The sequence below is a fragment of the Alligator mississippiensis genome, chromosome 13 (assembly GCF_030867095.1).
Source record: "Alligator mississippiensis isolate rAllMis1 chromosome 13, rAllMis1, whole genome shotgun sequence".
NCBI lineage: Eukaryota > Metazoa > Chordata > Crocodylia > Alligatoridae > Alligator > Alligator mississippiensis.
Window position 1 is genome coordinate 59,684,602 of NC_081836.1, and position 13,552 is coordinate 59,698,153.

A 13,552-nucleotide genomic window follows, 5' to 3' on the forward strand; every position below is an offset into this window, starting at 1 on the left:
TAGTGTCTTTAGCACATACTAGTCCTCAGTATACAACCCTGAACAACGTAATATTTAAGTGAAAATATCTGGTAGGTCAACTTATTTCAAATGATTGAAGTGTTAGGGAAAAAGGCTGTTTCTTCAATGGAACAGGAAAGGAGAAACTCGCAACATAGAAACTGTTGGCATTGCTAATAGGAGACTTTGCTGCTGTGTGACTGCCATTTATTGGTACACGGGGAAACCACTCCGGCATTCAAGCACATTGATTCTAAATGAAGTCTGCAATGAATACCAGGAGTTTGTCCCATTTGAGTGTATGTGATGTCTGCCATGGACCTTACCAACTCTCCTTTTGTAAAACGACAGACACGATTAGTATGCCTGTGGCTGCCTTCCTCTTCCTTACTTTTAGGCTAGCTGCAAGAACCACAGCAACAAACACTACTGGTCAATTTTGTGTTTATTAAATAATGCTCATTTTGAACTGTCAGATGTTTTGTTTCCTATGACCATCTCTTTATTCATTCTTACTCCTTATTACTTTACCTTAGCCCTTGTCTGAGGTTTGAAGCAGCTAAAACGCACAATTTTTCTCCCTCCTCTACTTTGTTAACCACTGAATCTGTAGTTCTCCGCCCCCTCCCAGCTTAGCACAGCATGTCCTCCTTGCCTCAGCTTTCACCACACTTGAGTTTTTTAAAATCGATTCCTGGGTTACTTCTTGAGGAAGTCCTGCGACTTCTTTTTGGTTATGGGGCTCCTTTTGAAATTACTTTTAAGCCTCATGCTTTTGTATGATGCTCATTTTATGCCACAAGGAAAATATAACTTTCAAAATCAGCCTTGCGTCTTATACTTCACTTAGGTTGCGGTAGCGAAAAGCTCATGATAACAATATTAATAATGGAAAAAAATGTATAGGTTGCAGCTAAACTATTTCTATCTTAACTGAGATTGGTATACAGACAAATGCAGATTACAAACAGGCTGAATAGGAGAGAGAGGAAGGAAAACTGCTTTGGCTTGGGCATGGGCATGTGCAGGTAGGTGGTAGCATGCTTGTCACTTCTGGCCAAAGTTGGCACCCTTTTTTAGCCAGATAGTAATGTTCTCCTCTCCAAATATATTTAGTCCAACATTAAGGCCATGGAGGTAGGTGCAGGGTGAAGGTTTCCTCTCCCGACATTAGAATTGGCCAAAGCAACAGCATATGAGAAGGCAAGGTCAAAATCAGGGTAAAGATAGCTCTGGTATAACTCCCTTTATAAGATTAAAATGACAGAACTATGAACATCCTCTTCCAGCTGTAAAGACCAGACTGGTGCTGGGCCTGCTCCCAGTAAGCAGTTACTGACACCATCTGCTTATTAAGATTATATTTTACCAAAGTTTTTCTTCGTTTCAGGCGAAACAGAAAAGCCTGCCAGGTGAGAGTCATCCAAAAATAAGTGAACAGGACAGTAAGCAGGTAAGGTCAATGAAACACCATTATAGATACATTGGCCTTCCTATAGCATCAGAGTCGTGTTTATAGAAGTAATTGCAGTCTAAGATGGAAGTAGAACCCATGGGAATCTACTATGGGGAATGTCTGGTGCAAGGAAGAGAACTGAGACAGCAGTGTGCCTTTGATCATGCTGCTGACTAGGTAGTTCCTGGGTTTGGGAGTTGGAAGTTGTTAGAATTAAGGTTGGCCTTAGCCTTGTTGATGGGGAGGAAGACAAGGAACTCCCGAGCTTCTTATACGTGTGGGGCAGTGTGGGGAATGAGAAAAAGGAGCCCTCCAGCTGTGAACATAATAGTAAGGGTTATAATGTCCTAAGGAACCATTCTTAGGCCTCTAAATGCTGGAAGCTGTAAGGGAAGGTGGGCATGGTGGGGATCAGTCTGTGTTAATGCTGTCCTCTGAGCATCTACTCTCTGCCACTGAGAGATACAGGACACTCGGTGAGATGGACCTACAGTCTGACAGCATATGACATCTTCTATATTCTTATGCACGCATGCAAAGATAAGGGAGGAGACTGAAGAGTCCTCCAGCCACGTGTGTGTAGTAGTTTCGTAGTTTCTAGGTTTGGAAGGGACCCGAATAGATCATCAAGTCTGATCCCCTGCCCTGGGCAGGAACGAGTGCTGGGATCATAATACCCCAGCCAGATATCTACCCAACCTCCTCTTGCAGACCCCCAAGGTAGGGGAGAGAGCACCACCTCCCTTGGGAGCCCATTCCAGAGCTTGGCAGCCCTAACTGTAAAGTAATGCCTCCTAATGTCAAGCCTGAACCTACTCTCGGTCAATTTGTGGCCATTATTCCTTGTTATCACAGGTGGTGCCCAGGGGAACAGAGCCTCACCTATTTTCCGCTGGTCCCCTCTGGTGAGTTTATAGATGGCCACCAGATCCCCTCTCAGTCTTCTGTCACGGAGGCTGAATAGATTTAGGCCCTTTAGTCTGTCTTCGTGGGGCCTGGCCTGCTGCCCCCTGTCCATGTGAGTGGCCCTCCTCTGGACCCTGTCAAGGTTAGCCACGTCTCTCGTGAAGTGCAGTGCTCAGAACTGGACACAGTACTCCAGCTGCAGCATGACCAGCACCGCATAGAGGGAAAGGATTGCCTCCCTGGACCTGCTTGTGTTGCATCTGTAGAAGCACGACAAGGTGTGGTTAGCCTTACTGACCGCTTCCTTGCATTGTATGTTAGGTTGAAGTTAGTGGGGAGGTATTTGTCATGAGATCAGGATAGTGGGGTTCCTCACAGGCCAGGTCCAGCATGGGGGTGGCCATGGGGGTTACTATGGAATAAAGGATTGAAGGATCTGCAGCTGAGAGCTAGATGACATGGGGAGTTTTGTATTAGAAATGCATAGGTACGTAGAGGTTTCAAGAAAGAGATACCAAGTAGTACCTTCATAAATCAATGGAATCTTCCTAAGAGCAATGAGTGAAGTCAAAATGATCTTGTAGAACATCCCAGGTACAGTTTACCTTCCTGAGCAATGTAGGGGAACTACAGAAAGAATCCTCATGAACAGCATGGATGTTTAGACTTTGTGGCCATGGAGAAAATTGTTAACACACCAAATTAATATTTAGACAGTGTGTAAGACTTAACAGTGTATGTGTTTTACTATGTTTGTATGTGAAAGTATCTGTGCACGTATTGGCAGGGGAAGGGGACTGAACAATATAACCTAATGTTTGCAAGGGATTTTTCCCCTCTTATTTCTCTGATAATTTTTATATGGTGATCACCTTTTTATGGACGTTTTAAAGTGGGTCCCAGGCTCCAACTAGCCCAGCATGTTGTATATAACTACCTTTGCTGATGCTGAGCTTAATCTATTTTCCGAGAGCAGTTTTCACATTGTTCACGTGTCATAGCTACGTCTAACCTTAAATACTCGGGAAATCTTAATTTACAGAACCCATTTAACATTTCCTAGTTCTTTCTGTTTACAGATATATAATACTTTTGTTTACACATGATTTTACTTATGTATATTTTAAACAGAACCATCTTAGTGTTTTCTCAGTGGTTAATCCACTCGCTTCAAGTATAACCTCCAGTATAACTTCTAGTCTGGCTTCCAGTATTGGATCAGATAGTTCATCCCCTACAACTCTCTCCACCATCAGTGCCAAAGCTTTCCCATTTTACCCTGGCAGTAATACAGTCGAATCAGTTGTAGGTAAGTCCAAGCATTTAATCTTTTTGTAGTTTTTCCAAGATGATTCTATTTCAATATATCTTTATTATATGCTTACTGGATAGAGAAAGTATAGTTTTGTATATTTGCTTTATTACATGATGTTAAAATTAATACTTCATATAGAATTTAAATTTTTCCCCCTAATGAGTAGCTTTTGTAAATACTTCCAAGGGAAGAAGAGACTTGCCAAACTGGATCAGATGAATGAGCTATTTATTTAGTCTGGGATTGTGTCTTTAACAGCAGCCAGTATGTAAGTTTAAGGTAAAAAGCTTTGATAGTTTACTTATGTGCTTTTAGGGATAGAAGGGATATCTTCCAGACTTCACACTTTTAAGCATGAGGATTGGTACTCTTTTATAGTATTATTCTGACACGTCATTTCAGAGCCTGTTTTGTTTATAGAAATGTAAAGTTTTTTTTAGAGTGATTGTTTTGTGTTGATTTATGTTTGGGATCAGGATTTTTAGCCAGCAGTGCCCATTGGAGCCATGTGTATGCCCTTTGTGCCCCATACCAGGGGTGTCCAACCCCTGGCCCTTGGCACTGGGTCATCTGGACTGTCGGGATGCCCATGGGTAGCGGGGAGCCCCAAGGGCTGTGGCTCTGTATGCTAGATTGGGTGCGCACAGTGCAGCATAGGGCCCAATTCCAGTGTGTGGAGATGGGCAAAGGCAGGATGAACACCAAGGACCCTGATACTATGTATAGGGGCAGCACAGGGTCCAGTCACAGCACACAGGATCTGATCCCAGTTCATGGACCAGTCTTGCGCCATTCATCTGACTTGTGGGACAGAAACATTGAACACCGCAGCCCTATACCAAGGGTATAAAGAGGTGAATTGTCCCTTACCATACCTGGCTGTGAGATGGGACATGGGATTTTCCATGTCTTGTCTTGCTCTGCAGGAGGGGTGAGCAATTATTTTGGCTGGAGGGTACACTGAACAAGTTTTGGTGAGCTGTCAAGGGCCACGCATGTATCTTTCAGAAGATATAATTTTAATAATTATAGAAAAAAAGCATATAAAATCAAACATCTACTATAACATAATTTTATTTCAGAAGTATTTTTTGGCATGATTTATGGGTTTTTTTTGAGCAGTGTATAAAGAGGTAATTGCATAATAGCTCAAAATAGTCTTACTCTTTTATATTGCGTGTGTGTGTGTGTGTGGAGGGCTGCCCATGCACTAAGTCCTGGGAGTCAGCCAGGGAAGGCAGGGGTAGGGTCAGGGGGCACATGCAGCACAGTTTGTCTGGGAAGTGCAGGTGTGGTCCGACCACTCTCTGGCCTGTGGTTGTTCCTGCCGTGCTCCTCATGGGGACAAGCCCCTCCAAGGCAGCCCACACTGTGCTCTCTCCCACGCCCAATTCTGGCCTGCACGCACAGCTTCAGTGGGGCTTCCACCCAGTCTGCCCTCCTGGCATAATAAGCAGCCACCTGTGAGCGGCTAAGTGTCCTGGAGCTGGAACCCCATGTGCTGAGGCAGGAGCCGTGTGGCTGCAGCTTCCCTCCCACCTGGCTGGGTGTGTGGAGCTTGGCATGTGTTCCCACAACCACTGCCCTTCCCCACACTGCCTGCTACCAGGAACAGCACAGCAGGGGCAGGAGGAGGAGGGGCTACTGGAGGCAGGGGGGGAGCGAAGCAGTACCTGGGCAGCTGCAGCCACAGAAAAAGCAGCCCTGCCAGGAAGCTGTGCATGATGGTCGAGGCAGGTGTGGGCGGGAGTGCTGCGGAGGCACCCTCAGGCCAGATGCAGTCAGTTGGCAGGTGTCTGCCCATGGGCCGAATCCAGTCAATTGGCACGCCTTATTTTGCCCACTCCTGCTCCACAGATATATTTTTATTTGTGGCTGTAAATACTCAGCGTTGGTATATTGTGTTGCCTGTATTTTAGAGGTGCGCTGGTATGTCGGTTGCATATTGGATGGGCACCGATAAAAGGAAAATTAACGTTATTGGCAATCGTCTTTTTTTGGCTGGTGTAGCTGATAATGTGACCGGTGTATGCTGCGTGCATGCACGTGGCCAGAAATGCAGCCCAGCAGCTTGGAGAGCAGCGTCTGGCTGGTAAGTCTGCGGGGGAAGGGGTGTGGGGGAGAGAAGGGAGTGTGCAGATGGAGGCTCCCATGATGAGGGAGGGGCTGAGGCAGGGGCAGGCACTGCCCAGCTGACACTTCCCCCACCTCCCCCGCCCCGCTTCTTCCCCCTTAGAGACTTGCTGGCTGGATGCTGCTCTCCAAGCTGCCACACTGCATTCATTTAAATCAGCTATCAGATTAGTATTGGCCAATATGGCTGGTTAATAATTGGACATTGGTATCAGCCAAGAAAATCTTTATTGGTGCAGCCCTACTATATTTAGTAGCATTTCACAGATTCATAGAAGTTTAGGGCTGGACGGGACCTCGTGAGATCATTGGTCCAACCCTCCTGCTCTAGGCAGGAAAGACTGCTGGGGTCAAATAACCACAGCAAGGTGTGTGTCCAGTCTCCTTTTGAAGATCTCCAGGGTAGGTGCCTGCACCATCCTCGTTGGCAGTCTGTTCCAGAGTCTGGTCGCACAAACGGTAAAGAAGTTGTTCTTTGTATCCAGTCTGAAGCCTCCTTCTAGGAGTTTATGACCATTGTTCCTGGTTTATGACCATTGTTCCTGGTTTTCCCCTGGGGCACTTTGGTGAATAGTTGTTTGCCTAACCCCTGATGCTCTCCCCTGATATTTGTAAGCTGCCACCAAATCCCCCCAAAGTCTTCTCTTTTCGAGGCTGAACAGTCCCATGTCTGTCAGCCTTTCCTCATATGGCTTACTCTTCAGGCCTTTTAATCATACGAATGGCTCTTCTCTGGACTCTCTCAAGCTTCTCCACATCTTTCTTGAAGTGTGGCGCCCTGAACTGGACGCAGTACGAGAGCTGCGGCCTCACCAATGCAGAATAGAGTGGGATAACTTCCTTAGTTTTGCTTGAAATGCTTCGGTTGGTGCATGGCAGCATATTGTTTGCTCTGCTAACTGTAGCATCACGCCGGTGGCTCGTATTCATTTTGTGGTCAATTATGACCCCCTGGTCCTTTTTGGACGTGGTGCTAGCTAACGTAGCACCACCAAGCCTGTAAGTTCGTTGCAGATTTTTCCTCCGCAGATGGAGCACTTTGTACTTCTCAGTGTTGAACAGCATCTGGTTCTGGTCCGCCCATCTAACTAATCTGGCCACGTCTGCCTAGATCGTCAGCCTACACTGAGGCGTGGACACACTTCCCCAGAGCTTAGTGTCATCGGCGAACTTTGCCAGTGTGCTTTTCAGTCCCACATCCAGATCATTAATGTAGACACTGAAAAGCAGTGGTCCAAGTACTGAACCCCGGGGGACCCCACTGGCTACCTTCCACCAGGTCGACACAGATCCATCTATTAGTACTCTCTGGGTTTGACCCTGCAGCCAGTTTCCCACCCATCTGACCGTTGGATTGCTGAATCTATAGTCCCCTAGTTTTACCTTGAGAGCCTCATGGGACACCAAGTCAAAGGTCTTCCTAAAGTCCAAGTAAATGATGTTGACCTCATCTCCCTTATCCAGGTGGTGAGTGACCTGGTTACAGGAGATGAGGTTAGTCAGTTGTGACCTACCCATGACAGAGCTGTGCTGGCTATCATTCAGAATTGTGCCTTCTAGTAGCTTATCGCACGTGGAGTCCTTCAAAACATTTTTGAGGATTTTTCCTGGGATTGAGATCAGAGTGATTGGCCTGTAGTTCCCTGGGTCCTCTCTCCTCCCCTTCTTGAAGATGGGCACAACATTGGCCCTGTTCCAATCTTCTGGGACCTCTCCTGAGTGCCACAAATTCTCAAAGAGGTTTGCCAGCGATCCTGCAATGACTTTGGCTAGTTCGTTCAGCACTCTCAGATGGAGTTCATCCGATCCTACTGACTTGTAGATACTCAGCCTCTCTAGCTATTCTTTCACCAGCTCAACATGGACGCTTGGTAGGTGATCATCCCTACTGTGACTATTCTGCATCATTTGCATTTGGCAGGCTATCACTCTTAGACTGGTGGAATACAGATGCAAAGTACTTGTTCAGGAGTTAGTTTTCTCCTTGGTGTTGGTGATCAGATGTCCAGATGCGTTGGGCAGTGATCCCCCATTTCCACTGGTTTTCCTCCTGTTACCTGTGTACTTATAGGATGACTTCTTATTGTCCTTGATTTCGGTTGCTAACCTGAATTTGGTCACTGCCTTTGCGTTTCTAATCTGCCCCCTGCAGGTGTGGGCCAGTCATAGATTCATAGATGTTAGGGTAGGAAGGGACCTCAATAGATCATCGAGTCCGACCCCCTGCATAAGCAGGAAAGAGTGCTGGGTCTAGATGACCCCAGCTAGATAGTCATCTAACCTCCTCTTAAAGACCCCCAGGGTAGGGGAGAGCACCACCTCCCTTGGGAACCCGTTCCAGACCTTGGCCACTCGAACTGTAAAGAAGTTCTTCCTAATGTCCAGTCTAAATCTGCTCTCTGCTAGCTTGTGGCCATTGTTTCTTGTAACCCCCGGGGGCGCCTTGGTGAATAAATACTCACCAATTCCCTTCTGTGCCCCCGTGATGAACTTATAGGCAGCCACAAGGTTGCCTCTCAACCTTCCTTCTCTTGCGGAGGCTGAAAAGGTCCAGTTTCTCTAGTCTCTCCTCGTAGGGCTTGGTCTGCAGGCCCTTGACCATACGAGTGGCCCTTCTCTGGACCCTCTCCAGGTTATCCGCATCCTTCTTGAAGTGTGGCGCCCAGAATTGCACGCAGTACTCCAACTGCGGTCTGACCAGCGCCCGATAGAGGGGAAGTATCACCTCCTTGGACCTATTCATCATGCATCTGCTGATGCACGATAAAGTGCCATTGGCTTTTCTGATGGCTTCGTCACACTGCCGGCTCATGTTTGTCTTGGAGTCCATTAGGACTCCAAGATCCCCTTCCACCTCTGTGCCCCCCAGCAGGTCATTCCCTAGGCTGTAGGCGTGCTGGACATTTTTCCTCCCTAGGTGCAGCACTTTGCATTTCTCCTTGTTGAACTGCATCCTGTTGTTTTCTGCCCACTTGTCCAACCTGTCCAGGTCTGCTTGGAGCTGTTCCCTGCCCTCCGGCATGTCCACTTCTCCACAAAGCTTTGTGTCATCTGCAAACTTGGGCAAAGTACATTTGACTCCCTCGTCCAAGTCACCGATGAAGACGTTAAAGAGTATCGGTCCAAGGACCGAGCCCTGCGGGACCCCACTGCCCACACCCTTCCAGGTCGAGACCGACCCATCCACCACGACTCTCTGGGTGCGGCCCTCCAGCCAATTCGCCACCCACCGGACTGTGTAGTCATCCAAGTCACAGCCTCTTAACTTGTTCACCAGTATGGGGTGGGATACCGTATCGAAGGCCTTCCTGAAGTCTAAGTATACAACATCCACCCCTCCTCCTGTGTCCAGGCGTTTCGTAACCTGGTCATAGAAAGAGACTAGATTAGTCAGGCACGATCTGCCCGCCACAAACCCGTGCTGGTTTCCCCTCAGCATAATTTGCCCTGCCGGGCTCTCACAAATGTGAGCCTTGATAATTTTTTCAAAGACTTTACCAAGGATGGAGGTGAGACTGACTGACTGGCCTATAGTTGCCCGGGTCCTCCTTCCTCCCCTTTTTGAAAATGGGGACCACGTTAGCCCTTTTCCAGTCCTCCGGGACTTGGCCCTTGCTCCACGAGCGTTCGAATATTCCCGCCAGTGGTTCTGCAATGATGTCGGCCAGTGCCTTCAGCACCCTTGGATGGAGCTCATCCGGGCCTGCCGACTTAAAGGCATCCAGTTCTTCCAAGTGACTCTGCACCATCTCAGGGTCTACGCATGGCAGTCTGGCGCCTTGCTGCTGCCTCTCTACAACCCCAGTGAGAGACTTGTCGTGTCCCTCGCTTAGGAACACTGAGGCAAAGACCTCGTTGAGGAGTTCAGCCTTGCCCCCCCCCGTCTGTCACCAATTGTTTCTGCCCATTTAGCAGGGGTCCTATTCCTCCCTGGGCCTTCCTTTTACTCCCAATATATCTAAAAAACAATTTCTTGTTGTCTTTTACTTGGGTTGCCATCCTCAGCTCCGTGGTAACTTTGGCCCGCCTAACTGCCTCCCTACAAGCACGAGCAGAGGAGGTATATTCATCTTTAGTGATCTCACCTTGTTTCCACTTTTTATGTGCTCCCCTTTTGGCCCTTAGGCTGCCCTGGATTTCTCTGGTCAGCCAGGGAAGCCTCCTGGCCCCTTTCCCTCTTTTGCCTCGCTAGGGGATCATCTTGCTTTGTGCCCGAAGGATCGTTTCCTTAAGGCACAGCCACCCTTCTTGGGCACCCATCCCATCAAAACTCCTACTCTGCAGTGCGTCCTTGACTAATCGCCTGAGTGCATTGAGATCAGCTTTCCTAAAGTCTAGCACTTTCACCCTACTAGTTACCTTACCCACTCGACGTCTTATGTTGAATTCTATTATTAGGTGATCACTGTCTCCCAAATGGCTACCGATCTGGAGGTCCGCTACCATGTCATCTCCCGTTGCCAGTACCAGATCCAGTATGGCATTCCCCCTAGTGGGACCATGCACCTCCTGTGTCAGGTGGAGGTCCTGTACACAGGTTAGAAACCTGCGTGAGCGGTGGGACTTTGCTGTCTGCGTCTCCCAGCAGATGTCCGGGTAGTTTAGGTCCCCCATGACTACCGCCTCTTTAGCTTTTATGGTCTCCGAGAGTTGCCTCAGGAGCCCCGCATCTATTTCTTCCCCTTGGTGTGGGGGTCTGTAGCAGACCCCTACCACCAAATCCCTTTCTCCTTGCCCCCCGTGTAGCCTAACCCACAATCCTTCCACTTCCTCAACCTTGGATTCTGTCTTGATGAGGGTTGATGTATATTGCTCACTGACATAAAGTGCAACCCCCCCCCCTTCTTCCCCAACCTGTCCTTTCTGTACAATCTATAGCCCTCAATATGTACCACCCAGTCGTGGGATGAATCCCACCAGGTTTCTGTTAGCCCCACTAAGTCATAGGTGTTTAGTGCAAGCAGGAGCGCTAGTTCATCCTGCTTGTTCCCCATGCTCCTAGCATTAGTATATAGGCACTTGAGCCCTGCGCCTGGTGCCTTTGCTGCCCCCCCCGCTCTGAGTCCCAAGGGGCCCATTGTTTCTTACCTTCTTGTTTCTTACCAGTTCTGTAGTGCTGGCCTCCCCATGGCTTTCAGGTTTCCAATGCTCTCTTTGTTCAGGCTGGGCTGTCCTTGTGGGTGCCACATGGTTTGGTGGTCCAAAGTCTTTTATGTAGTTCTCCTTGCGACTTATTCCTAGCTTCCATCCTTGGCTGATTTATATCAACCAGAAAAATTGGAGAAATACTGGCTTTTGTGACAGGTTCTCCTTATATTTCATAAAAATTAGGTCATGCTTGTCAGTAAGTCATTTGCTAATTTACTTCTGTGAACCACACTGCAAATTGTTGTGTGCTGTGAATATACAGATACTTTTCTGTAAAGTTCCCTGATTTGGAAGGTTAAAGGGCTCAGTCTTTCTTTCCTACACAGGTATGACATTCCCTTTCTGACCCAGTACCCTCCTATTGTGTCAAATTTCACTGAGTCCAGTGTGTTTTGTAGTTGGAAGAGAAAAAGGGAATTACCCTGGCAACTGCAAAACTCACTTGTAACACTGACATGTATCTAGTACTTAGATCACAGCCGTTAGGATGCACACAGTTCCTGAGATCTATTTAACTGCAAGGTGGGAGGCACCCAGGACTTGTTGAAGAGGTGTGTGGGGGAGAGGGAAAACAGGGGATTGTGCAAATCTGCAGGTCCTAGAGCCCCTGTCCCACTAAGCGTATGTGTACAGGCATTACACATGGAGCTAGAAAATTTCAGCGTCCAGTGAAGTTGCTCTTTGAAACAGCTAACAGTTTCTGGTGGAATCACTGTTTGCTTCTGCCAGAAACCACTTGACAATGCTTACTTTTTGGGCTGGAAAAATGGAACATTTTCTGACACAAGTAGCATGCCTGCCTGTGACTTAATTGCGTTTGTGTATCTCCAAAGGGGGGTTGGGGTTGCATGATGGAGGGTTATTCAGATCTCTTCCAGTCAAGTTCTGTGTGACAGAAGCAAGAGAGGAGGAGGCATTAAAACTGGCCAAATCATTTTGGGGAGGTGTTTGAGAGGAACCTGAATAGCTATAGAGACAGGCCTTAAATGTAGGGGCAAGACCCTGCTCAGACCCTTTTCAGTGTCCCTTTCAGCCTCCGCTCTCTGCTGCTGTGTGACACAAGGCAAGATGGCCTTGTGGTCTGACCCAGTAAATGGAAAGTCTTTTGGTCTAAGTGAGGGGTGCTCAAACCCTGATGTGTGGGCCAGATTCACCCCTGTTGCCATGTCATCCAACCTGTGGGTCTCCCCATGGATCTTTTGGGAAGCCCCATGGACTGTGGCCCTATGTTCTAGATTGGTCGTGCAGGGAGGTGTGGGGCCTGATCCTGGCAGGCAGGGGCAGCTCATGGCCCCTAGAACCCAATCCTGGCTGGGTTAGGGGCAGTGTGGGGCTCCCAGAGCTGCCCCTGCCCAGCCAGGATCAGGCTTCAGGGACCAATGCCACCTCTGCCTAGCTCGGATTGGACTCTGGCCAGGTGCAAGCAGTATGGTGCCCTGGGGTCCCATCATGGTGCACAGCAGTGGTGCAGGGCACAGTCTGGCTCACGGACCAGCCCCATGCCATTCATCTGGTGGTGGGGCCAGAACTGTGGTCACCACTGTTCTGCATTATGCTCCTGGTTCATTGAGTCCCAGCACTTCCTGTTGCAGACAATCATGTTCCCTAGTTCCGTAGACGGACCTGGGATTTTTGAAAGGGGGGGTGCAGGAACAACAACAAGCACTATAGAGGTGGCTGAACCCCATGCTCCCTACCTTCCCCCCACCACAGGGGTGGGGAGACCATACCATGGGAGCAGCCTCTGGGGCCTTGAAAAGAGTCCCTGGCTGCTGCTTCCACAGCGTGGTCTGAAAGGGGAGAGCAACTGTGCCATTGCAGCCCCTCGGGATTTGCCCCTGCCGTGCCTTTCTGTTTCGTACAGTGGGTGAAAGTCAAAATGATTAGCTGCTTGCATACACGTACTTTGCTGCCGTTAGTGTAGTTGAAGAATGACATAAACAAATATACTTTACTCCCCCCAAATCTTCTGAATAGTTCTCCCAATACTGTGTTTAATTGCGGGGGGGGGGGGGGCAGTGTCTGTAGGAGGAAAGTTAACAACCCATGATGATACGATGGCTTTGTTAGAACTGAGTATATCTGGGAAGGGGGGGCACAAAATATCCTCTCATTTGTTTTTCTTTTCTGTTCAACTTAAACCTATTATAACTTTTAAAGCATGATCCATATGATTTCTAAACGTGTCCAAATGGACTAATTGGCTTCATGAATCTGTTATGGTCTGTTAGGATTAGGGTAGCATATTTATTGGCAGAGTCTGAGGCTTAGTCATGTGACCAGGGAGTTGCCGTGATTAGCTAGTGTTTTTGAAGGAGTCTGTTTAAACTGGTGTGTATGAAATCAGGCGGCTGCGGTGAGTCAGCACTTAGTGAAATGGTAAGTTAGACATTTGATTTCCATCAATGAGGAAATGGGCAAAGAACTCTAATAATGATAGATATTTTCAGTATTTTCTTTTAAAATGTAGGGTTTTTTTTCCAGAAACTTGTCTATGATTTTTGTGGTACAATAAATAAATTCTTTTCACCTGTTCTTAAATTTCTGATTTTTTTTTTTATTAATGTTATATATTTCTCATTTATCTATAATTT

At 47.7% G+C, this 13,552-nt stretch overlaps 1 protein-coding gene across 8 annotated transcripts in view; it reads left to right on the forward strand.

Annotated features, from left to right (window-relative positions):
* Positions 1-13,552, forward strand: part of UNKL (unk like zinc finger) — a 93,152-nt gene that overhangs the window by 62,755 nt on the left and 16,845 nt on the right. For all 8 annotated transcript variants that reach the window (XM_059716640.1, XM_059716644.1, XM_059716639.1 and 5 more), the window contains 2 exons: positions 1,391-1,453; positions 3,494-3,671. In XM_059716640.1, the coding sequence (XP_059572623.1) occupies positions 1,391-1,453; positions 3,494-3,671 (241 nt within the window). The remainder of the gene's footprint in view (positions 1-1,390; positions 1,454-3,493; positions 3,672-13,552) is intronic.